Source organism: Clytia hemisphaerica, unplaced genomic scaffold, assembly GCF_902728285.1.
Source record: "Clytia hemisphaerica strain Z4C2 unplaced genomic scaffold, Clytia hemisphaerica genome assembly, whole genome shotgun sequence".
NCBI lineage: Eukaryota > Metazoa > Cnidaria > Hydrozoa > Leptothecata > Clytiidae > Clytia > Clytia hemisphaerica.
In genome coordinates, this window is record NW_027103950.1 from 151,401 (window position 1) to 178,671 (window position 27,271).

General features: G+C 36.6%; 1 protein-coding gene across 1 annotated transcript; it reads right to left on the reverse strand.

Annotated features, from left to right (window-relative positions):
- Nucleotides 1-1,820: 1,820 nt before the first annotated feature.
- LOC136810082 (uncharacterized) lies at nt 1,821-26,797 on the reverse strand. Its single transcript, XM_067066650.1, has 26 exons — nt 26,567-26,797; nt 23,784-23,849; nt 23,398-23,549; nt 22,974-23,154; nt 22,516-22,716; nt 22,079-22,267; nt 21,595-21,853; nt 21,044-21,305; nt 20,333-20,790; nt 19,769-19,956; nt 19,267-19,451; nt 18,637-18,898; nt 18,171-18,287; nt 17,711-17,909; nt 17,157-17,413; nt 16,139-16,830; nt 15,387-15,927; nt 15,018-15,137; nt 14,386-14,604; nt 7,149-14,138; nt 6,341-6,988; nt 5,570-5,937; nt 4,353-5,312; nt 3,806-4,049; nt 3,173-3,556; nt 1,821-2,906 (listed from the first exon to the last, which is right to left on the reverse strand). Exons 1-26 carry the CDS (start codon nt 26,619-26,621, stop codon nt 2,110-2,112), a joined length of 14,994 nt encoding a protein of 4,997 aa, XP_066922751.1. The 5' UTR covers nt 26,622-26,797; the 3' UTR covers nt 1,821-2,109.
- Between the last annotated feature and the right edge of the window lie 474 nt (nt 26,798-27,271).

Below are 27,271 nucleotides of genomic sequence, written 5' to 3' on the forward strand. Positions count from 1 at the left end.
AAATAATTCATGTAAAAATAATGGAAATCTTTTAAAATGTACAAGCAACATAAGGGGCCATGCCCCCTGGTCCCCCCGTTGACAGGTCCCATGGGCATTAATTGTGAATTAGCGTGAATAGTTTTCAAAAGGGGAACGAGGAGGCGCAACCATGGTTTGTGCCGACGGGAGAAATTTTCAATTTAGTATGGCTAAAATCGCCCTCATTTACTCTCTTTTTCCAAAATATGGTTTAAACATCACAGGATTCCTTTGATCAATCTGCTTAAAATTACACCTCATAATAAACCTGTTGCTTCTTTGTGTTTAAGGATTTGCTACAAATGTATGTTTTCCTGAAATAAAAGACCTGATATCTTTGATGCATCTATAAGAATGGGCTCTTCCAGAAAAAAAATTAACATTGGGGGTGGAGGATATTTTGTCCGGGGGTAGCAAAAAATCATCAAAATTTGCCTTGTCCGGGGGGTTAATTTGCTCCGTCCGGGGGTAATTTGGGGTGTCTGGGGGGTCAGCAGATGCTTGTCCGGGGGGTAAAACCTATTGTCCGGGGGGCCAAAAGTCACCCTGTTTGGGGGGTAAATCACTAAAAATTGTTTTATCCTCCACCCCCAATACAATTTTTTTCTGGAAGAGCCCAATAAGCATCTAAGAAAGAGAGGAGAATGTTAGTTACGGTGGAAGCGCAACCATGGTTTGCGCTGACGGGGAAAATTTTCAATTTTCGACCCTCTCATAGCATTCGACTTTATTATTGTGATGACTAGCTAGCAACTGCTAAAAACAATCGGAAGTTACAAGGATAAATGGCAGATGAATGGACCTGTTTGCACCTTTTTTTATGTTTTAAAACGAGATCTATAGGAGACCCTATAGGAGGCCCACCATAGTTGGGGCCGACCAAGAAAATTTTGAAATTTAAACCCTCTAAATTGGCTAAAATGGACATAGAAATACGATTCAACTAATAGATATAATTTTCACGATCACGCTGAACTGCAAATTTCACGCCATCACACCACGAAAAACCCTCCATCACGCCATCACGCCAACCGCTGGGGGGGCTCATGATTGTAGTGTAAGACTTCACGTAGATATGTGTCAGAAACAGTACGGTGGGCATACACATTATTTATAAGAACATCCAACATTTTTGAAACCTTCGGATGTTCTTAACTTTTTGAGATCTAAGCCTAAAAGCGTTCTTAAAATGTTCTTGCTGTTACCGTTTTCTGAGCATTCTATTTTCTATTTCTCTAACAAATCGGGTGTTTTAGTGTCTGCAAAGCCTTAAAATGTTCTTAACCTCTGGTTTACCTCGTTGTTATTAGTTGTGTAATCAGTTTTTAATGTGCTTTTCTTTTTTTGACTTGTGGATGGTTATCTATCTTTAAGGGAACTTACTTTGGCAAAAAAATTTCAAATTGAGGCGAAAATAAAAAAATGTAGTGTTTCCGGAATGCGGGTCAAGGAAAAAAGCTCTCATGCGGCCGGTCGGAAAATATCTTTTTTTGCTATTTTTGATCATTGAAATAGAACTTTTAAGATAACTTTTATGTACAAACAGTATGAAGTAAGCCCTGAATGCTAATGTATCAACTATTAACGAAGTCTGCGGCCGGGTCAGAAAATTATTATTTTTTCACCCGGCCGGTTTCTGGAAACACTACATTTTTTATTTTCGCCTAATATCGAGATTATTTTTCCAAATTTCAATTCAAACTCTGATTGTGTAGCAAAGCCTTTTTTTTGAAGACAAATTCGAAATTTAAATTCTGGAAGGGGGGTGTGGTTGAGTCAATAAATTATAAGATATCAAGTTTTATAGTCACTTCAGTAAAATAAATTTTTATTGAATTTTTTTCAAATGAAATTGTTAACAAAAATAATAAACGAAAAAAAATACATTATTTTTTCTTTTAAAACTATGACACAACAGAAAATGAAAGATTATTTTAAACAAAAAATTTTGCCAATTACTAACCTGGCGTAAAAAAACAAAACTAAAAAAAAATAATTATATTATAAAAAAGCCATGTTTACGAAAATAAAAAAAATAAACAAAAAAAGGGGAGAGTCCATTTTTTATAACATCGTCAAGTAGAGGATTTAGCATTTGATGGGTTGGCAAATGGTCTTGGCGCTTTGATCCCACGACGCAACGACTTTGCAGAGTCGGCATTTTTGGTTATTTCGTTTGACGGTATTTTTGGCAATATCGTGGACAGCATTGGCAGCTTGTTTGATGTTACGGATGTCCTTTTTGAAGTGTCCTCCATTCGATTCTTCAACCAATTTGGTGTATTCAGAGTTTGGGGATGTAAATTTTCCATTGATGGATTTCTTGTTGGTGTAGAGTTTACGGTTAGATTGTCCGAAAGCTTTACGGTTCTTGAAGTCAACAGATTCGAAAGTGACCAATGAAGCATCTAACTCTTTAGCAAGGGCGTATCTAGCTTCATCAAGGGTGGATCCAAGTTGGTGGGCGGAGTGTTTTTGGGCGTTAAAGAGGATGAACATTTTGGATGCTCCAGCACGGAATGGTAATTGAGCGGCTTCAGAGATTGCCATGAAAGCATCATTGGAGTTTTCTTCAGCACCATTGAATTTCATGGTTTTGATGATCTTCAAAGCTTCTGGCAATCTGTTGAAAGCGTGCTTGTTGAATGACTTAACATGAGCTTCCTCTTGGATTCCAGCACCTCCGAATCCAACAACAGCATATTTGACATTCAATTTGTTGCGTTTGTTCAGCATTCTGTTGAGCAATTTGAAGAATTCGTTGACAGATTTATCCATGTATTGGCGTTGAGATTCTTGTTGAGATACTAAGACAACAACATCCATTTGTTTCTTGGATGGCTTTTGTTTGAATTCTTCTCCGATACGGTAGTTCTCGTATTTGACTACAGAAATGAAAATAAAATGTTGATTATTTTTCTGGTAAAAAATCTGAGTCCTTTTAATACTTAAATACTTGAAATGAAAACCTAATGTTATTTTTAGAGCAAAACTATTAGGTGTGATTGATACGAAATAACGTCTTACGGAGCAAAAGTAAAATCTTAAAGTTCTATGGTTTTCAAAAATGGACAAGTTTACATGGTTTGATCAAAGGCACGATCAAAACTGATATTGGCAAAAGATTATGGGATAATGGTAGAAAACTTACCACAGGATTCTGGGAATTCAATCCATTGTCCCATAGAGCGTCCAATAGAAACGAAAGCAGCAACTGATTTGCAGTAGGCATCATATGATGGTTTTTTGCCATCGCAGGATCGAGTATCAGCGATACAGGCATCCCAGAATGGTTCTGGATCAACGATATCAAAATATTGAGCTAGTGGTGATGAAGCTTCGTTGAAGAGTTTTTGACATCTGTATGATGGTGGGTTATTGCATGTCTTCTTGGTGGCTTTGACTGGTTTGAGTTGGCATTGTTTCTTACCGGAGAGTTCGTATTTGTTCAAGAATTCATAGACATTGTTGGTGAGTTTTCCAGTTGGGAGTTTTAAGTCATCGTATGATTCACGGTTGAAGGTTCCGAAGATTCCTGGAGACGAAATTGAAATATAATGGTTATAATAATGGAAATCAAAGGAGAAGATATGGTGATGATTTATAGTTTTAAGGTTGGCTGATCATGATGATATTAACAAAAGACGTTTAATTGTGAAGATGCTATTCTATACAAATGTTGAGTCTCTTGGAATCTGTTTTCAGAATAAATTGACTTTTAAAACTGAAATTTTGATGCGGCAATCTATTAGAGAATCATTTGCCAGAAGGAAAATTGGGTTACCTCGAGTACGTCCGAAATACCATCCAGAAACAGACAATGTGGTGATTTCATTTTCCAAGTCAACGACAACTTTGAGGTTTTCAAGGTTGCAGATAATCTTGTTGTCCTTTCGGATACAATGTCCTGTTGAAGATTCAACTGGGAGGGTCTTGGTGACTTCCTTTCCAACGGTAGCTCTGATTTGACCGTTCTTCTTGATGGAGACTGTCATCTCTGGGGTTTCAATCACAATTGATTGTCCTTCCTGGTAAATATAGATGATTGAATTGGTTTAGTATATTTTCATATTAAATGAGTTGAAACTGGAGAATTGAGACTTAAGAATATTGTAAAATGACAATCAATCAGACTTGAGAACTTCAAATTCTTGTAATTGTGATATAAAGATTGCTGCAACCAAAATCTAAACCTGGCGTCCCTACAGATGAATAACCTGTTATTTCCAACAGTTGGGGATTGTATTCCATTCAAAAACTTCTGGACTAAAAAATGGTTGAATATTGAAATTGACTTAAATTGTAAATTAAAATATCAAAAGAAAACAAACCTTTTTTACGGTGAATTGGTTTTCAGCGAAATCATGAGCCAACAAATATGAGCAATCTTCTGATCCCTCACCCATTTGGAAATAAGTTTTATCAAAGGTCAAGACAGTGTTGTCAAACATCAAAGCAGCAACATTGTAATCACCAAAGATGGGTTGGTTGGTGTATCGGGAGAGCATACGGATGGAGCGATCGAAGCGGGCTTTGAAGACAGCAACGAATTCAGCAGCGCGTTCGTAGTATTTGTTGAAGAGTTTCTTATGGATACGGGAAGCTTCGTTTAAGTGTTTACAGAGTTTTGGGTCACGTTTGCAGAACATGGATTTAGCTTTGGATAAAGATTTGATAGCTTGACGTTGGTATTCGCGAGAAACGAAGACGATTTGACGGAGGACTGGTTTCATTGCTTTTTGGACTGAAACACCCATTTTGATATCAGTGTATGCTTTCTTCATGGCACGGTAGTAAGGTAAGACATCTTTCTTGGTTTGGATGTATTGAGATTTAACCATTTTGGTGTATTTGTTGTACATCTTCATGGCAACGGGTTTGTATTGTTTAACCATCTTGTTGTATTGACGTCCAGCCATGGTGTAGTATTTCTGGGCATGGAAGTAAGCGCGTTTGTGCATTTTCTTTAATCCAACGTTGTAGATATCCATAACAATTTCTGATGATTTCAAATAAGCTTTTTGGGCAGATCTGACCATGGTATTGTAGTATTTTTGAGCCATTTTCTTTGCCTTGTTGATGTAGGAAGTAGCTTGGGAGCGAACCTTCTTGTACTCAGTCATAGCCTTGCGGTATGTTTTTTGTCCCCACAGTTTAGCGTTGTCGTATACACGTTGAGCGATACGGTTGTTGATTGTGAAACTCTTACGTAAGTCGGTTCGGAGTTCGACGGTGTTTGCCATGACGGCGCGTGTAAGACGTTGACGTAAGACATCAGCGCGGGCTTGGACCTGCAATGAGAAAGATAAAGGTTGGTCAAAGGTGAGGAAAAGTGTTTTTATTTCTCTTAGCTATTGCAAGCTATGGTTTATAGTGATAGTATCTAATCTGTCAAATTTTGGAATACAACTCAACTTGAAATATCCGAAAGGTATATTGTGATCATAAAAAGTGGCATAGTTTGCACCTATAATAGTATATAATAATCCCTTTTGTTAAAATAGATTGGAGAACTTTTGCTAGGAATTCTGGGAAAAGCATTACTTACCGTTTTCAATTCAGCTTTGACTTTTTTCATCATTTTCTTTAACTCTTGTTTGGCAATCTTGACAGTGCGTTCAGACAATTGGGCAAGTTTCTTGTATTGAGCATTGATCATTGGTCTGATCTCACCGTGTGGGATGTTGATCTTGATTTTACCATCTTCAATGGAAACATATTTGTTAATCTCGGTCAAGTATGCACGTGCTTGTTTTGAGAGTTTAGACATATCTGGGAATTGGATCTTGGAGAAATCGAACATGGATAAATCGATCTTGGAGAAATCAATGTTGTCAACGTATTGGAGTCCAGAGTGGATACCTCTTAATGTTTTGTCGCCAGCAGTGGTGATAGCATCGTAAGCCATATCTTTTCCTGAGGGAAGAATAGATAAATTTTGGTGTTATTTTCAGTGATTTCAGACCTGAGCAAGAATCGGTAATAATAATTTGATAGAAATGAGATGTGTAAGGTTTGAATAAATTTCACTTTAGAGCCTCGTGTTTTTGACATTAAAAGAGATTTTAAAATTTCAATTTATCCGATTCTCAGCATTTAAAGATCTTCAGATATGTATAGTTCTAGGCATTTTTCAAGTAGCACAAAGTTGACCTGTAGTAGTAAAAAACATTCATTGGTTTAAGCAAGAAATTAATCAGTGTTTGATGACAAAGTAGATCTTAGAATTTTGAAACCTTTATTTATCTGATCCTTGTCAGGAGTTCGAGACATTATTAAAGGTTGTTTTGATTGTAAAAACGATTGACAAAAAAAATACCTTTGACTCTGTATTCAGCAGCCATTTCTTTGTATTGCTCAGCAACTTGTTTGTATTCTTCAACTTTCTTTTGGTATTCAGCCATCAATTCACGTTGGAATTTTTCAATCTCAGCTTGAACAATAGGTCTCAGACGTTGGTATTCAGCAACAACCATAGTTTTAAGGGCATCAGCGCGTTCTTCAATTCGGTGATAACGGTACACAAAAACAGCAGTTTCAGTGATTTCATTTTCAACCCATTTGTAAGCATCAACAATTGGTTCCATGATGGGTTTCATCATTTTGATCAATTCAGCGCGTCGTTGTTGGTATTCGGCAATCATCTTATCAGATTTGACTTTCATTTGGTTGTATTGTTTGCTGTACTCGTCGTAAGCTCTCTTGTATTGTTTGTTGTATTCAGCAACTGCTTTCTTGGAGTAAGCGTTCATTATTCCTTGTACCATCTCTTTGGTCTCTTGAACAAAGAGTTGAATCTCCTGTGGCATCTTCTTCAAGGCTTCAATGGTTTGTTTGATAGTCATCTTCTGGATGGACATCAATTGGCGACGGAGTTCAGAATCCATAACACGTTTGTATAAGTCTTCAGAGGTCTTCTTGTAGAATTCAACAGCTTTGACTTTGTAGGCTTTCAATAATTGCTCACCTAAGAATTAAAGGGGATGGTTGTTTAGATTTCAGCCGATTTAAGAATTTTTTAAGCTTTTTTGAAGCATTAAGCAGTACAAAGATATTCTTCCTTAATTCTATACAATCTTGTGTCATAAAGCTCAAAGAAAAAAGGGAGAGAAAAAAGAGAGACTAACCTTCTTGTCTGTACAATTGATATTTGGTCATGGCTTGTTCTTTCAATTCCAAATATTGAGTCTCCAATTCGTTGTATTTGGCATCGAATTGTGGTCTCAATTTCTTGTATTGTTCCATAACTTTGGTTCTGTATTCCTCAACCATTGGTTCAACGTTGGCTTCGTAGAATTTCTCCAATTGCTTCAAGGCTTTCTTGTATTCAACAACAGCTTTGGTTTTGTATTGAGCATACATTGCTTCAGCTTGTACTCGGTATTTCAAGATCATTTCCTTAGCTTGGGTTTCGTATTCTTTCATCATGGTCTTGGCTAATTCCACATTGGTTTTATACAATTCCTCAGCTTGGGATTTCAATTCCATAGCTTTGGTTTGGGCTTCTTCGAATTTGGCTTGAACGTATTCGACGATATCAGCAATGGTGGTTTTTTCCAACAAGGTATCCAAAGTTTGGATCATTTTGTGTCCTTCAGCAACCAATCGTTCGTATTCAGAAACAGCCATATTGTAAGATTCAACAGCTTTGGATTTGAGTTCCTCAGCTTTGATTTTCAAATCTCCAACTTGGGTTTTCATCTCAGCGTATTTGTCCATAGCTTTGGTTTTCAACTCGTTGTACTTTTGTTGGACAACAATTGATTGTTTCTTGTATTCCTTAACAGCGACTTTCTTCATTTCTTCAGCACGTTCAGCGGTGAATTCGGCAACATCGTAAGCAACTTCGGTCAATTCGTGTCGTTTGATTTCATCAGCAATTTCACCCCAGATCTTGTTGTCAATAGCTTCACGTAATTTGGAATCTTTATATTGTTGTTTCAAAGATTGGATCGTCTTCTTGATGTATTTTTTCAACATAACCATTTTTTCGGTATATTCCTTCATGATGACTTCATTGATTTGTTGTGGGAGTTCTTTCAAGGTCTTTTCAACTTCTTTCAAAGTCTTTTGAGTCTCCTTCATCAATTCTTGGGCATCTTCATACATTTCCAAAGCCATTGATCGAGCATCTTTGTACATCTTCTTGGACATGGTAACAGCCTTTTTGTACAATTTCTTGGCAGATGTTTTAGACCATTCATTGGTGATTTCATCTAAAGTTTCAATCATCAAGTTCTTAGCATCATTCAAATATTGTTGACGGTTGTCAGCCAATTCTTTGAAGTCAATTGCAGCAAGAGTTTGGTAAGTATCCTTGGCAAAGTTCTCAATCATTGCAACCAAAGTCCAGAAAGCTTCTTCAGGTTCTTCAACAAAGAAGTCCATTGCTTTTTGTGCTTTTCGTGGAGCGATTTCCATTGATTTTTTGACGGATCGTCGAGCACGTTGGATCTTTGGTGAGACTTTCTTGGCAAGTTTGTTGTAGCTGAAAGTAGCAGATGATTGGATTTTGTTCAAAGTCTTTTGGATTTTCTTGAATCGTCGATCTTGCATCATTTTATTGACTTTCTTTTGGACTCCTTTCATTTCCTTTTGGACCTTAGCGTAGCTCTTGCGTGCCAATTTGACGTATTTCTTGGTCTTGGGGTGTGTTCTGGCTTGCTCAATCTTCTTCTTGATCAATCGGATGAGTTTCTCCAAACGAACTTGCAATCTCATGTAAGTTTTGCGTGCCATCTTGACGTATTTCTTAGTCATTGGGTGAGCTTTGATTTCAGCGATCTTCTCCTTGATCAATTTGACCAATTTGTTCAATCGTTTCTTAGCTTGGACAACGTATTTGTGGTTGATAGCTTTCTTGTAATAAGCCATAGCTTGTTTCCTGGCTTGTTTGTATTGAACCATAGCTTCCTTGGTGGCTTTCTTGTAGTAGATCATGGCTTGTTTGCGTGCTTCTTTGAAGTACTCGATGGCTTGTTTGGTGTATTCGTGTTCTTTGGCTTGTTCGATCAATTCATTCATCAATTTCTCAGCATTCTTCATCTGTTTCTTCAATTCCATTTGAGATTGTTCCATAACGATTGTCAATTGGTTGACGGCGATCTTGGAGTATCTGATAGATTCACGTTTGATGAAGTTAACATGTGGTGTGTAAGCCTCAGCGATAACTTTACCCATGATGACAGAGTTTCTCAAAGTTTGATTGATGATAGATTGCATCTCCAAGCTGGTTTCTGGGAGGATAACTTCCATGGTGTATTTGCTCAATTCCTTGGCATACCCTTCAGCAACTTTGCTGTATTTCTCAGCAGATTGTTTGTAATCCATAGCCATCTTGGTCAAATCTTCAGATTTCATGTTGTACATCTTAACAGCCATGTTGTATTGTTTGGTGTATTCCTTGGTCAAGAAAGCTTTTTGTTTGTTGAACTCCTTGATGACCAATTCCTTGTTTTTGTTGAATTCTTTAATAGCCAAAGCTTTGTTCTTGTTGAATTCCTTGATCAAAAAGTCACGGATCTCACGGTAAAGAGCTTTGATGGTTTTATCTTTGTTAGCATTGTAGATAGCAACAGTCTTGTCTTTCAATTCCAAAGCTTTAACCTTCAATTGTTCAACTTTGATATCAGCCATAGCTTTCAATTCCATAGCCTTGACTTTGTATTCAGCAATGAATTTCTCAATCTTGGCACGGATTTGTTTGTATTGGGCTTCCAATTCAGCATATTTGGCTTCAATCATTGGTCGGATTTCTTTCTCGAACTTGGCAAAGTATTTCTTGTATTGAGTCATGACCTTAGCGTACTGCTCTTGGTACATCTTTTCAACGATGACACGGTATTCAGCAACCATCTTTTCAACTTTCTTCAAGTTCTTTTCATATTCGGCAACAGCGAGAGCGTAGTTCTTTTCAGCGAAAGCTTTTCCTTCAGCATATTTCTTTTCAGCAAAGAGTTTTCCTTCAAGATATTTAGCTTCACCAAATTCGATCATCTTTTCAGCAACCTCTTCCCAAGTCATATCTCCGTATTTAGCCAAGAATTGCTCGTATTGTTGAGCAATTTCTTTCTTCAATTCTTCGATCTTAGCCATGAGTTTAACTCTCATTTCTTCTCCTTGGATTTTGAGTTCTTCGAATTTAGCTTCAGCTTGAGCCTTCAACTCGTTCAATTGTTGTTCAGCCTTGACTTTCAAATCAGCATAGTATTTACGGACGACTGGTTCGTAACGAGCATATACCTCCTCGTAAGTTTTGGTTGCGATCTTTTGGTAATGTTCAGCGACATCTTTAGTTGGTTGTGCGACATCATCGTAGAAGAGTTGTGATTGTTTGGCAACATTGGTGTAGACTGGAACAACACGTTTGTTGTATAATTTCTTCATGTCGTTGAAGTTCTGTTGGCTTGTGGAGACCAAGATATTGTAGTACTTGGTAGCAGATTCTGTGGAGATCTTGTAATTGTTAACAGCGAATTTAACAAAATCATCTTTGTTTTCTAAAGCGAATCCACGGAGTTCTTTGTACCATTGCTCGTAGCTCTTCTTTGGGATGGATCGGATGTATTTGACGATCTTCTCAACAGATCTGTACACTTTGTTGGCACGAACGACAGTTTGGGCATATACCATGTTGTAGTATTCCTTAACACGTTCAATAGTTTGTTGAGTCATCTTGGTGAATTCAATGCTCTTCATGCTCTTGACCAATTTCTCAGCTTTTTGTTGAGAGATTCCGTATTTTTCCAAATGTTTGACAACATCAGCGTCGTTCCATGCTTTCTTAGCAGGTGTGGTCATGTCCAAAGCTTGGATTTGTTTCATGATGGAATGCATCTCATCAACAATAACAGTCATCTTGTCTTCGGCGTTCTTGTAGAATCCCTTCAAAACAGCTTCATGATCTTGTCCTTTGAAGTCGTCAAATTTCATTCTCAATTGTTGGTATTGCTCTTGAAGTTGGGCGTACAATTTCTTCAACAAAGCTTCAGTCTGTTTCATCAATTGTTGGCGGTTGGCAACCATTTCCTGAGCATATTTCATTGCTTCTTTAGACATATCCAGAGCTTGGTTTCCCATTTTAGCAGCATTGTTGACAATGTCTTCTGGGTTCATTTTGCTGTATTCTTCAACCATGTTGGACATAAGTTTCATTTGTTGATCCATCATCTTTTGGGAGTTCTTGACATACCAATCGATCTGGTTGGAAAGAATATCCATATTGATGTCCATAAGTGGTCCAATACGGATTCCCATGATTTGGATTTTACGGATCTGGCGCATGATGTCTTTGTACATTGGGTGTAATGGTTTGACTAATGGGACAAAGAATTGTTTGATTTCTTCAGCATTCTTGTTCAAAGCAGCAATTAATGGTTTCATTGATGGGATCTTTGGCATCTCTGGTAATTCTGGCATTTCTGGTAAAGATTTCATGGCTTCACGAACTAATGGAGCAAATCGTTTAACAGCACGTTGAGAAACGAATACAACATGTTTGGTCAATGGTTCAGCGAATTTGGCTAATTGTTGGTAATAGATTTGAATCTCCTTTTGATAAATCTTGAGGAGTTCGACCAATTCTTGCATTGATTTCTTGGCTTTAGCTGGTAAGACTTTAGCTTGTTGTTTCAAGTTCTCCAAATGTTGTTGAGCAGTCAAACCATTGATCTTGTAGGTCATGGCAAATTCCTTGGCTTCTTTCAAGAGTTCTTCAGCATCCAATTTCTCAACTTTAGCTTTGAGTTCGATCATCTTGACTTTGAATTCTTCAATCTTAGCTTTGATGACCTCGATCATTTCAGCTACGGTCTCTTTGCGGTATGGGATTCTCATCTTCATCAATTCTTTGGTTTGTTCTTGGATGTAGTCTTGAGCTTTCTTGGTGTATTCATCAGCCATTTTGGTTGCTTCAGCAATGTATTTCTCGGCATCTTTCAAAGCCTTAGCATACATAACCTTTCCTTCTTTCATAGCTTTCTCGTACATGACGGTACCTTCCTTGATGGCTTTACCATACAAAGCTTCAGCACGTTTCTTCAATTCAGCAAAGTTCTCTTGAGCCAATTCAGAGTAGATTTCAGCAAATTGAGCCAAGTTCTTTTGTGCCATTGTGACCAATTCATCGATAGTTTTACCACGGAGTTTGAAATCCTTGATAAGTTCGAATGCTTTTTCGACAACAGGTCTTGAGGACTCAGTCAAATTCTTGGCAACGATCATGATGATTCTGGTTGCTTCCTTGGTGACTTTGGCAAGATCAGCATTGACCAATTCCAATTGTTGTTGCATTTTCATCAAGTTCTTTTCCATTTGAGCTTGCATGGTCTTCAGATATTTGCCAGATTTGATGACATATTTGTTCATTTGTTTCTTGATGCGTGGCAATTCTTTCTTGAGTTGGTTCAATGCTTTGATAATCTTCTTGATTGCTTTTTCAATCATGGCTGAGACTTTCTTCATGGATTTGACAGCAGTCTTTTCGGCTTTGGCCTTCATGTCATTAATATCAATCTTCTTGACAGTCTTTTCCATATCTTCGACGTAATCCATAGCGATACGTTGAGCCTTTGCAGCTTGTTTCTTGGCGTATTTGGTGGATTGTTTTTGGGTCTTCTTGACGAATTGTTTCAAATCTTTCATCATTTCTTTGACTTTTGGTTTCATGTCTTTGACCATTTTCTTGAAATAATCAGTGTTGAAGGTGAAAGCGAATTCAGTCATCTTACGGGAAAGCTTGAATTTCATTGATGATTCTTCGATGGTTTTGGATCCAGCTTGTCTGAAAAGGGTGACTTTTAAGACACGATTTTGGAGCATTTCGAAGACAACTTTCATGGAGATCTTTGGTGTCAAGGTGACGGAGTAGGTAAAGGAGTTCTTGGTAGCTTCCATAGAGACTCCAGCTCTGTGTTTGTTCAAGAATCCGAATGCAGATGCAATCTTTGATTGCCAGTCAGCTCTGAGCTCAACACCAGCATTGATTTTGCCAGATTTGACGGTAAGAGTCAAGGTCTTGGTTTTCTTGGCTAATTCAGCAGCAAATGTGATGTCTTTCTTCATTGTTGGTGCCATGAATTTCAAGGAAACTGTGTTCTTGACTTTCTTGGCAACAATCTTAGCAATGTCTTTACGGTTGTAGATGATAGCACCAGAGACCATTGAGCGATCCATACGTCCAGATACACCAAAGGATTTACGTCCAACTTTCATGGTTAAAGTAGATTCTTTGATGAATCGGTTGTAATTGCCAGTCAATGAAGCAACAGATCTTCCTTTGTTCAATACAGACACGGTCCATTTCTTTCCAGCTTTGGTGTATCCAACACCAACGTTGGCAAGGACTTTACCGTTCTTGATCATTTGGAATTGGGTCATCTTTTTCTTGAAGATGGTGATAAACTTGGCGTTATGTTTCATGACGCGAACACCGAGGGTGAGTTTGCGTGCTTTCTTCTCGTATTTGACTCCGAAGTTGTTGGCACCGAACTTGGTGATGGTTTCAAACATCTTCTTGTTGTTGTTGAAGAGTTGAGTCAAAGATGCCATTTTCCTGAATTTGTTCCATTTGAGACCAAAATCTGTGGTGATTTTCTTGTATTCTGCTGCAGGATTCATATCGAATCGAACATTGAAGGTTGAGTGCATTGTTGGCAAGAATTCAAAATCAAAAGCAAGCTCTTGAGTTTTCTTGGTGAAAATGATTGAATGACTGACAGATTTGGTTGGGAAGTATTCAACATTGATGTAAAGGCTGGCAGCTTTTTTGTTGTCGGCTACGGTGAATGTGATGACAGATTTACGTGTGGTTGAGTATTGTAATCTGAAGATGAGATCAATAGCGGATTTGCTGGCAGTACCTTGGTTAACCATAGCTGCTTCCCATCCGTATTCGTAAGTCTTGTCAGCAATGATGGTGCCGAATTTGACGTTCACTTCTTTGCGGTTACCTTTCATGGTCAAATCAGCTCTTCGGAAGAGTTTGATCAATGATTTGGAGTTTGATTCAATTGCGATTTCATCAGACATGCCGTATTTGCCGTTGCCATAGTTGATCATGGTGGTGTATACCATTGATGCAGATCCAATGTTAAGACGGAAAGATGGTCCGACGGTTGCTAGAATAAAGAGGAAGAGATTCTTAAATCTAGTTCAACTTCTTAATCCTAATGTGTCCAAAAGCCAAGATTAAGGCAAGAAAAGACGACAAGACGACATAGATTCTCTCTAATTTGAACTAGAGAAATTCGGATTGCAACATTGAAGTATTTTATACCAATTTCCAGCTAAAATGGACGATGTTTTTAGTGTAGGTTCAAAAGAAAAATAGTTAACTGTATTATAGCAATAGGTAAGAATAATTACCTTTTTCGGTGTAAACATTGAAGGTGGTTGAAACTGGAAGAACTTTGCCATTGTAGAAGACAGTGGTTGTGAAGGATCGATCCATTCCCTGGTCAACATTGGAGACTGACCAATCGTTGACGAGTTTCACATTCTGGTTCATGTAGAATCCTTCGATTCCAACTTGTCCAGTAGTTTTCTTGGAGCGAGTGAAGAGGTTGAATCCACCATTGTATTTTCCTGAAAGAATTAGAAGAGAGTGGTTAAGTTTAAATTTTGGTTTCATACTTAGGGTGTAAGCTATACTAACCCAGCTGACACACAACGTTGATTCAACGTTCATCTGACGTTATATAGACGCTAGATAAACGTTGAATGAACGTTCTCTGTCATCTGGGAAGGCTAAGGTTGAGCATTTTGGATTTGAAGTTAAGATATGAGGAACTTTCAAAAACCCTTGCACGAAGTTTTTTAGCGCTAAAGGGAGTCTGTCGAAAAGTTTTTCAAATGTCGAAAAGCTCTTAAATAATATTATAAGGAATCAGAAAGGTTAACAGAAACTGGTTGAAGCACTTCTAAAGATCCTTCTTTAAATAGGATGCTTTGATATTTTAAGAGGTAGTATTTTTTGAATAATTTATTTTTCCACTTACCGACAGTCAAAGTGTAGTGCAATTCGGTGTTCATGACTCCAGCGTAAGTGAATTGGATAGATTCACGAAGCATCGTTTTTCCATTGTAGTTGAAAGCAGTGATGACGGAAGTGGTTTTTCCTGAAGAAGAAGATATATAGAAAGATTGATTGATTGAAATTCATGTGGATAGTCATAGAGTAGATAGAGATGATTTGAAAAAGAAATTTCAAAAATTTTGTAGATTGATATTGTACTAATTGTACGCTAAATATGAGGATTATATTAAGATTCGCATTTGATATCAAATCAAATGGCATCTTACAAATGATACTTTATAGCATTTTTCAAAGGAATCAAAATCATAAAAAAAACAATCTGGGAACTAACCTTCTTGTTTCATGTCAGCGGTCAATTCGAAAGATTTATCCATTTTTTTCATTTCAACTTCAGCAAAAGCCCGTTTGTGGAAATAAGCTGTGGCAATTCTGTCATAACCAAAGCAAGCAGTGACTGGTTCCTCTTCAGAGTTGGTCATACCATAATACATTGCCATGCAGACTTTTTGTCCTTTGTTTTCGGTGTAAGCACCACGGAATCCAGCACTGTATTGACCAGCGATTCCACCAAGAGTGTATCGGTATCCTTCAGCAGAGTTCAAATCGAAGTAGATTTGACCTTCATTTCCATCGATGTTAGCTTCAGCGCGAACAGTTTGTTTACCAGCGCGAGCGTAGTATCCAGCTTTAGCATTCATGTCTTTGTCCATTGCAGATGCACTGATGTATAAAGATTTCTCTTGAGCCGTGTTGGTGAGGACAGCGAATGATTCTCCTTGTTTTTGACCGTTGAGTAAGAAGCTCATGTCAACACGTTTGGTGGTTTCTTGGTTAGTCAATGAAGCAACGAAACGTCCTGATTTGCCGTTAACCTGAAAGAATGGAAGATAGAGGATAATTTGAATGTGTACAAATGGTTCATGAGAGGTTGCTTCACCACTGTTAAATTATTGAATTATCGAAACAGTGAAACTTCTCATCATATATTCATCCAAAAGATGTTTATTTCACAAGACTTCTGACGTTATATGGACCTTAAATGGACCTTATATGGACCTAAGATGGACATTGTTTTAGACATACCTTGATGATGTGTTCATAAGATTGCATTCCATTCTTGTTGTAATATCCAATGACAGATGATGCTTTCTTGCCCAAGACGTTGGCTTCAATGATCAATTCCTTGACATCAGCTTGGTTGTTGACACCCATGTAAAGGGTAGCTGATTTGCCAGAAGTGAGATGAGTAGCTGTGAAGGTGATTCCATTTTGGGAAGCCTCTTTCTTCATTTGTCCACTGAATTCAAAAGCTTGTTTGATTTGATCGGCATCAAATCGGAGGATGAGTTTGTTTTCTTTGGTCATGTATTCGACAACTCCAACGATGGACTTCTTTGGATAATAGTTTGTTGTTGTTTGGAACATATATCCTGATTCTTTCTTCATGACTTTCGTTTCATGTGAGAATGTGTACCAATCGTAATTGAAGTTAGCTTTGATTCCATATTGTTGTGAGATTGGTGATCCTGATTGGTAAGCTTCAACTCTGGAGACGATTTCTTTTGGTGTGAAGAAGTTGTTGCGTCCTTCAATGAAAGCGCGTTTAGTGGTTGGGTTGTAGTTCAATTGGATTGATCCAGCTTTGCCTTGTTTTTCGGTAGAGAAGACCAAATTCTTGACTCCCCAGACATCAGAATATTTCATGTTACCACCAACGGTGCGATCGTAGTAAGCCCCTGGTGTGGAGAATTCAATCTTGCCAAGAGTTTCTTTTCCTGGAGTTGAAAAAGAAAGTAGGAGTTAAGAATTATACAAATAGTAGGACAACAAAAAGATATACACAGCCAACTCCTCAAACAGAGGGTCGGTTCAAAGTCCTTCATTGAACGTTATATGGACATTTAGTCAATGTGGTTTTGGTTTTAAAGATTTATATTCAAGCTTGATTCAAAGGAAGGATTGCTCCAAAAATGATTCAAGCCATCACCGTATCTAGTGACTTGAAGAAACTCGGCAATGAGAAATGAAGTCTCCAAAAAGAAATCAGGGAAGAGATCCATCTTTTGAAGTAAAACAAAAATAAGTAATGACAATCAATTACCTTTCTTTTCCATTTTGACCAAGAATTGGTAAGTAGTCAATTTTTCATCACCACGAACCAATTTAACACCATAGTGAGCTGGTCCGGATAAGGGGAAGTACGGAGCTTCGTATTCACGGAAAGCGAATGGAATACGGACAGATGTGCAGATTCCGTAACCGATCATTTTGGATTTGAGGCAGTAGTCTGGTGAAATTCTTCTTTCGGTTCCTTGGATCAAGTTGGATTCTTCGTTCAAATACATGAATGGAGTTGATCTAAAAATATTGAAGAAAATTTGTCAAGATTACCAAATCTTTTGAGAAAAGATAATGATTTTTAAGAACATAAACTAGTCAATAATTATAGAAAAATTTTCAGTTAAACTGAAGGATATTCAATGCGATTCTGTATTGTGTTTCCAAACTATCCTATTATGGAGAATTTGAAATTATCATATGTGGCAGTAAATAAGGATGATATTTTAAAGCCTAGCACTCTAACAGTAATACCAGGACAGGCAATAACAATTTGAAATCTGAAATTGAATGCAAAATATCAAACATAGGACTTACGAGACATTGAAAAGAGTGATTGGTTCTTCAGGTGTGTCCAAGTTGATTTTCAAGATTTTGCCGTTTTGGTAGATGACATTTCCTTTGAGTTCGTTGGAAGTGAACATAGAGGTGTTAACAAAGATACCAGAGCTGGCGTAGACAGAGTCGATGCCCATTTGTCCAGACAGTTCAACAACAGCGGATGGTTTGATTGATCCTGGAGGTAGATATGACATTGAGAAAGTGTTGAATTTCTTGCTCTCAAAGCTCAAATATGAGAAAAAGGAGCAACAAGATCAATTTACCAATTTTACAGTATGTATGTTTGAAAAGTATTGATTGCCTTTTGTGACAACAGTTGAGAAGATAAGACAAATTAATTACTGCAATGCTAAATTATGCCTCAGTTTTTTTTGGAGAACAGTATAAATTAAAATGAATATAGATGGTTGGTTTTCAAAGATGTTATGATACATACCTTTGACATGGATGGATCCAGGTCCCCAGAACATGTTACGGATATCGAATTTACCGTCCAACTCCAAAGAAGCAACGGTTGATCCTGTCAATTTCATTTTCAATGGAAGACCCATTCCTAGTTACAGAGAAGAAAGAAAGAATTTTGAAGGGTCATAATTGGTTTGATTCGATTGTAGTGTCATGATATAAACAAGACAAAAACACGTGATAGTGTAGAGTGATAGAGTATATATCTAAATAGGCAAATTTGAGATAATTCTGGAAACAAAGTGTGTCACGTTGAATCCAAATTGACTCCAATTTTCAAATACGTTTTTCAAAGTTAATTGATGGAAAATGAAGATGAAGATTCTTCCAAAATGGCACATAACATTGTTTCAACGTTTATCTAACATTCAAAACGTCCATATAACGTTAGATGAATATCGAAACAACGTTGTATGCCAATCTGAGTTCTAGCTTACCAGTTGGTACGACGTGAGTCAATTCCAAGAACATTAAGCTTTTGGTGAATGTCTTGTGTCCTCCTGTGGCAGCGTTGGTCAAGAGTTGAATCACATTCATGTTGTCAATTTCATCAATAAGCCAGTATAAATCATCGTATGAGAAAACACGGACTTCTTGGCCCATGACCTTGATGTTGATGTGAGCAGTTGGTTTAGTTGGTTTCATGTTGACTTGGTTGTGGATTTTGTTCATGCGTCCAGTCATTTTGACTTCACGTTTCTAAAGTTGAAAAGGAGAGAAGTGAGCTATAGGTACCCTGTGTCACAGACCCAGTGGGACTCCTTACTATGGGAAGAAGTTCCACCGGGGCAGTCAGACGGGTGACAAGCAATCTAAAGAGTATGGCAATATGGAAAAGTAAATTTTCAAAAGCAAGCATCTTCGTCATCTGGACATTTTGGCCACTAGAAATTTTGAAAAATCTTAGCATTCTCAATCACCCAATTCTCATCAGAGAAGTTTAGCATGAAAACCTACTCTTATTTAGTCAGACTCAAATTAGAAGGTTTACTATGAAAACTTTTTCTTACTTAGTCTCGATTAACCAGATTCAAAAAAGAAGATTTCCTATGAAAACTATTTCTTACTTGGTCTTGGTGGTTGTAGTACATCTCCTTCAATTTGTCCATTGTCATTGAGCTGTTGAAAACTTCATAAAGGAAATCTTTGGAGAAAAGTCCATCAATACCGACGAGTTCTCCAATCATGTCTTCTGCACCCTCTACGTAAACCATGGATTCAAAAAGATCGATGGAGTTTCCGAGAAGGTTTCCTGTGAAAGACAATATATTAATGTTGAAAATGAATATCGAATTGTTGGGTGGTATTGATACGATGAACGCTGATGTTTTCTCCCATCTGAATTACTCCAATTTACGTGACTTTAAGCAGTTTTTGTTTGAGTTCACAAGAGTTAACTAAAGACTGAGTGAGTTACTACAGGCAAAGGAAAAAATCAACGAATTCAAAGTCTATTCAAAGAAGTGAGCTCGAACACATAAAACTACAACAATTTGAAACTTAAAATCCTGTAAGTTTAATAACTATTGATATCAAGTATTTTGAACTGTATTAGATTCGAATTCCTACCTTTCAAGTTGAACATGGCAGTTCTTGGCAAATATCCATCAGGATGGAAGATCAATTGTCCTTCAGCTGTGACTCCGGCATCTTGGACACCAAGGGTCTTCTCGAAGAATTTGGAGTATTGGTGGTGTGGCAAGTCAACAACCTTCAATGGGATGGTCTTGGTGATCTTCTTCAAAAGTTCACGAGCACTGATGGTAAAGAAGAGGTTAAATTAAATAAGATTGGATTTAAAGGGGAGTGCTCGAATGCTGCTCTTGTTAAAGAATATTCAATCAGATTAAGTTGACAGAACTCTTATCCACATTCAAAAATTACTTAAGTATGCATTTTAAATTTTGATCGCATACCAACATTTAAGAAAATGACCACACCGGTCTTTAAATTTAACCGTTAGATTTTTTGATGAAGGGATGAGGAAGGCAAGCTGCTTAGGTATAAAACAATGACCCCAAATATGTCTTTAAAATTACTACTTATTTGATAAGTTAGATACCATGATGTTAGACGGGGTAAAAAAGCAAAATATATAAAAGAATAACCAGACATGTCAGTATTGCTACTTACTTGGCTTGTTCAACAGAGTTAGATTCCATGATGTTGGAGAAGGTAGTCCACATGTATGAAGCAACTTGTTTTGATGGTTCTTTCTCCAAGGTAGCGACCAAGCGTTCCAAAACATATTCAGATGGGCATGAAACGGCAGCACGGAAAGCATGGATTCTCTTTTCTGGGTCAATTTCTTGGTTCTTGATGAATTTCAAGATCTCGTCAGTAAAGAGATTATCACTGCATGGCATAGATTTGAAAGCGTGGAAAACAGAGTGAGTGATGTTGGCGTGTTTTGAGTTTTCGGCGCATTTGAGAAGGGTGCTACGGACACGAGCTGGGCGGCGGGCGTTACCCATGGCTTTCAAGACCATGAGGAGCTCTTCGACGCGTTCGTAATTCTCTTGTCCATCACAGTTTTTTCCCAATTTCTTTTCCAAGTATGATTCAGCAATGGAGACTGGGTTGTTTTGGGCCTGGGAACGAGAAAGATAAATTATCATTGCGTCATTTTAAAAAGAGGCTCCGGAATTTCAGCGAGATAAAACTTGTGGCAAAATTCTCATTTTTAGATGGTATAATTTTTCGAGAAGGATAATTTTCTGTTGAAAACAAATGGGAGTTCATAAACATTCAATAGGACGAAATTTAAGTTTTTGAACCAAACCAGACTCGATGACACAAACTCAAATAACAAAGTTTCTACCAAAAAAAAAAAAAAGAACTTACAAAGTCACAATCTTTTGGTGTTTTAGTGCAATGTCGGTTCATCAAAGTACCCAAAGTCAAGTAAGCTTGTCTGGTTGGTTGTTTCTTGACAATCTCGAGGACATCACGGATCATGTCTTTTGAAGTATCGGCAACCAAGGCAATGGATTGTAAAAACATGTTGACTCGTTCACCTTGCATTTCACCGTTAACAATGACGTCACGGACGAATGAAACACATGTGGAGGTACCACAATATGCGATAGCATCCAAAAGATATTGTCTAAAAAAATGAAAATGATAGAAATATGATTTTTTTAGAGACCTTGTATTCGTATAAGCATGAAGGTGGTCATAACAACGAAATAATTCGCTTGATTATTTTTGAAATTTAAGATTTTCTTGCTACTAAGAGAACCTTTTTGGACTTTTGGTTATCTCAACAAATGATTTAACTAGATTTCTTAATTGGATTGTCTTAGAAAAAAATTGTCAAAAAGTTCAAGCAAGGTAATAAAAAAAGCGAAGAAGGCAACTGTGTCAGAGTTTCAAATATTTAGTAAATGTTTTACCTGTAGACAGATTTGAGATCCTCAGAGCATGATTTGCATTCAAAGTATTGGTCCCAGATTGGTGTCATAGCTTTTTGGTTCATCTTTCTCAAAGCCATAACGAGGGCGGTGAATTCGTGGGCGGAATTTTGTTGGGCGGAAAGAGATTTCTTTGAGACGAGAGATTCCATGATGGATTCAGCAGTGGCAGATAAAGCTTTGGTTGATTTCAATTCTTCCTTCTCGTGATCAAAAACAAGGGTGGATTGTTTGTTGTATGCTAAAGAAAATAATGGAAATAGTTAAGACTCTATATACCGTATTACTTAGAATCAAAAAACTAACAACTTGTTCCAAGACAATCTTCAAAATGGTTATTCTTTGATACTCATGCATATTTTTAGATTGCTACATCTAGTTTGTCCATAAAGGCTTTAAAAGTTAAGATACTCTGAGGTTTTATATGATTTTAGTTTAAGACACATTGAAGACAAAAACAACTCACATCCAGCATTCAAGTTGATTCTGAGGGCAGCAGTTGGTCCATTGAATCTCATGGATTGTTTGACAAAGGTCATGGCGCCTGATGCAGATTCGTATCCAGCTGAGAATGGTCTGAAGATGTGTTTTTCATTGCATTCAACTGATTTGATTATGTTACCTTTCATAACGAAATTGCATTTGCTGGTAGAATCTAGAGGATGGACGAAGGAAAGAACTGATTATATCTTTATTACCGTAAGCCGTATATATATATATATTGATAAAACAATGCCAGTTGAAGAATATTCGGTTTAAATGATCTACCACACTCCTATCGGTTTTGGCTGTTACTTTTATTTATTAAGAGTGTTTTCTATGAGCAGGTTGCCTGAATGGCACAAAATGATAAAAGAGATGGGAGTATGAGAAAAAAACTTTTGTAAATAAATTACCACATACCTAATGGTTTAATAGCAGATTCAGTTTGGAATGAAGCGGCTTGGACACCGTATTCATTTTGAGCACGTTCTTTGCATTCATGGAGTTTCTTGGTTTCGGTGAATGTGTTGTCAGGTTCCTTTTTGATGGTTGATGAACAGATTCCGTTGACGTCTTTCTCGGTGGTTTGGTCTTGATCAAATTGCAAGATGCTTAAGATACCTAGGAGGAAGAAAAGAAGAGATTCAATAGTTAACAAATTGATAAAATTCGTATCTTAGTTCAGGTTTGGCTAAGGGGCTTTTCTAAGATTTTTTCCATGATTTAGAATATTTCCTTTGACACTGTGATGACAATAACGAGTGACGTCGCAATTCTGAGTTAGGATATATGAAATTTAAGTGATATTGTAGTAATATCAGGCGACCAATCGCTAGACTGGAACAAAAATCGATGTAAATGATTTGCCACACACATACCTCTCTTGATGTTGAGAATGTTGGTAGGTTCGTTGTCATGGGCAACCAAAGTTTCGATCTTGTTACCGTTCATGGTGAAAAGTAACTCGTATTTTTGGAGATCACCAGCAAGGAGATTGGAATCTCGACTCTTGGTGAAGTCTTGGTTCTTGCTCTTTAATGAGAGCTCAGTGTTGCTCAACTAAAGGTGTGAAAAAACAGAAGAAATGTATTTCAAAGACTAGAATAGGAGGTAAATTCGACGCTCTGTAATTTAATTTTTAAGAGGAAATTTTCATCAAATAAGGGAGCGTATCTTGTATTGCCTCGTTTATTCAAATTAAAACAAAAGCGTTTCGTATAGATAAAAATGACTTCTCTATCTGATTTGTCTCGTTTATTCAAATCAAAAGAGCAGTGTTTCGTACAGAAAGAATTGACTTACCGACATGGCGAACTTGCATTCTTGGAGAGGAGTGATCAAGACACGTGACTTTATCCTCATCCCCGTCGACTGTATAGATGCGCCTTCAATGTTGCTAACCGTTTCGCCCGCATAATCATATGAATATGCTTTTCCCTGGTTGAATCGGGATGCTGAAATAAGAAGAAAATGTTATCGAATTTATCTTAAGAAATGAGGTCATGGAATTCAGAATCAGAAAGATGACATTTAAAAAGCTAGTTCTTTGTTTAAAGATTTGCAAAAGTAAAATTTGCGTTAAAGAATGATTAATGATTTGCAGTAAAGTGCAGTGGAAAAAAGATACATCAAATTAACTGCATAAGGCGAATGAGCCACATTATTAATAATCAATCAAAGAAACTTACTTTGACAGTTTCCAAGGAGACCATCTGTCGATTTTGGAAGTCCTTCATCAAGGACTAAGAATGGGGCTGAAAAAGAAAAAAAAAACGAAAAATATAGATGATTGTTATTAGAGAATATTTAAATTGGTTATAGGGCACTAATCTATTTTTTCTTCCCTGAATTTTGTCATTTCTGTAAATGTATGGATGGCCGGCCTAGACAAAACATACTGCTCGTATCATTAGTTGAACTGTTTTATCGCGGAATATATTTATTAGTAAACCTATTGGTAAAGCTTTAAAGTCATCTTAGGAATCATTGATGGCTACCGTGGCTAACTATGTAAGGGATATACATAGCATCTAAAAAGAATGTTGCAATTTTAGTCTTAAGGGTCATTGATGAAAACATTGGGAGACACCTTGAAAGGAGTATGTTGAAATTCTTATTGAATCTGTCAATCTTTTCAAAAAAATTACGTAATGTTGTTGAAAGGTGCCATCTTTTTTGTTGAAAGAAGAGATTCTAAAATTACCCAATTGGGTGAGAAAGGTATTTGACCCTTTCATTATTATTTTGAGCTTGCAAGAAATAACATGATTGTCATATGACTTTTCTTAAGAGAGGGGACACCAATTGATATTTATGAGAAGAAAATTCAATCACTTATGAAATAGGACACGAGATGAAGTGTAAATCCTTAAGAATCCTATATAAGAGTCTTTCAAGAATCAGGGTAGTGTTCTTAGTGAGTTACAGTAAAGACAGACTTAAGTTTATTTTCTAACATTATCTTAGTTTCTACCACAATATTCCAAGGCTTTTCTTGGCATTTAGCTTCTTATAAAAAACACAAGCGGCAAAATGACAAGAGAGAGAGTAGCGAAGAAATAGATACAAAATAATATTTTTGTTTATCTTTGCAATAACTTGCATTATTCTTTTTTGACATTTTGGTTATTTCATGTTCTGACGTGACTCTGAACTGAACAAACAAGAAAAACTTGAAATCTAAAATTTCTCAGGGATCTATAAGTCGACCGTGCCTAAGAGAGGCTCTTTAAAAGACTCAGAAAGAAAAAAAAACATGATATTCTGCTAAAATATGCAAGAAAACAACATTACTTTAAGTATTTCCTATTGTTTAATTAGCGCCTTGCTTTGTTTTTCTTGAAATCAAACAAAAATAGGTTGAAGAGAAGACAAACAAAATTATTGAACAATTACAAAAAAGGATATGTTTTTTCTTTTGACGTAAACATAAAATATGCATTTTTCTGTGGGAACTTTTACAGTGTATGAAAGAAAGTAGGCGACAGGAAGATGTTTTTCTTATCAAGGAAGGATTGCTAACCCTCGTGAAAACATAAACTTAAATCCAAAAGGTTTTTATATGTTTAAATTGCAAAGTCTGTATTCTTAGTTATGAAAGAATGCCTTCTTATAGATTCGTCGCTAAATCTACAGTGCAATATATTGTTTTTAACCTGTTAAAACGATTATCTCTGATTTATGGCACCTTAATCTGATAAAATTGATACAAGTGAAAGGTTGTTAAATCACAAGGGGCACGAGTCAGTTTCAACTTCTCTGTTTTTAAAATCAGAATAAAATAATAATTAGTTCAAAGCTATTTAACAGCTTAGGAAAAGACATCGATTCGTAAAATTCTATCTATTACGTAAGAAATCTATTATTGTCTTGCAAATAAATAAAAATTGTTTGTTCAGAAAATCTGTTAAAAGTTTTTTTGAATTTTTTCAAAAAATGACAAATACTGATGACCAAAGTACATTGTGTCAATATTTGTATTGTCAACATTATAAAGAGAACTCGTGACTCAAAGGAAAGCCCCTTAAACCTCAAAGGGAAACCCTCGGTTTACTGAAAGGAAATCCCTGACAATTTTTTTTATTGCAATAATGGACTTTGAACTTCTTGAGGAAAAATATGCTTTTGAGTTGGATTTTTGAAGATATTTAAAAAAGGGTAGGTAAAAGGCCCGGGGGGGGGGGGGTACTTAGGCAAAATGGGTGCCGGGTATGTGCGAGCCATAAGGGTACCTTTTCTCATTCCTCAAAAGTCTCTCAAAGGGCAAAGGGGTACAAATTCAAAAGTTAGTATCTGAAAGGGTCCCAAAATCACAAAAATCAAAAATTTCTCTCTCACAGGGTCACGATTCCCAAGAATTTTGACCAAAATTTGGTGAAAATCAAACCAAAATTTGGAAAAAATGGACCAAAATTTAGGAAAAAGTCTCTCAAAGGGTCCCAAAATAACCAAAATTTTGTCTCTCAAAGGGTCGATTTTCAATTTTCGGCTCGGACATAGCCGTCACCTCGCAAACCTAGTACCCCCCCCCCCGGGGTAAAAGGTATGGTTTTTTGGTTGAAAAGTTTTTGAAACGCAAAATAAGGATACAATTTTCGAAATACGTAATAGTTTTAAAATTTGAACCTTATAAAGCGAAAATAACACCGAAAAGCTACAAAGACATTATTTGAAAACTACAAACATTTCATGAATGTTAGCAGGGTTTTGATCTTTTAAACTGATAAACTTTAGAAGATGAATAAAGCAAATTTCATCAGCAATTTAGGCTAATTCTTTTCTACCTTAAGATCTTTGAATTAAATTCAAGATTTAAATAATTTGGGGAAAATACAAAACTGAAGTATTTTTCCTAAAATGACAGGCGAGATTAAGCAGTAAAATTAAATTAAAAGGATATGCAAATAGCTTAAAAGTTTACCAAACAAAAATTCGGCAAGAATAAAATAGCAAAAATAAAATGTTCACATACCTGCAAGCGTGCCAGCCGCGTAAAATAATAACAGCGGTAATTTCATTGTGCTCATGCACCTGTCGATGACTGTTCAAAAATCGAATATATAATATTCAATAATATAAAATTAATACCAAAAAAAGCAAACAAGAAACTTCTTTCTTGATCTCTACTTTTGATATATGTCGAAAATTTTCTTTTTTCTGTTAGTAAGTGCTACAGTCGAATCGACTTTTGCTTTTTAATGTGATTTACTCAAGTCACAGGTACACTTATATATACTAAGTTTTCAAGGTGGTCAACTATAGAACAATTGATGTATCCATTTCTCAACCATTCAGAGACGTTTTCTATTGTTTTATTGATCATGTCAAGTGATTTGATTGGATGACGCAGGGATGTCATGTGATTGCAGTGTTTTCTCTTTAAACGCGGGGATCGTATTACAAGGAACGCGAAAAAAAAAAATTTTCTGTAAGCAATTGACGATTTTTTCTCCCTTTCAATGTCTCTCGAACAAATTTTCAGAAGGTGACAGAACACATGAGTAGAGTATTTTTATAAGAACATCCACAATTTTTGAAGCTTTCGGATGTTCTTAGCTTTTTGAGTTTTAAGCCTTAAAATGTTCTTAACATGTTCTTATTTTCACCATTTTGTGAGCATTTTTATCAATTTTCCTTAAGAATAGGGTGTTTTGGAGTAAACAAAGCTTAAAAAGTT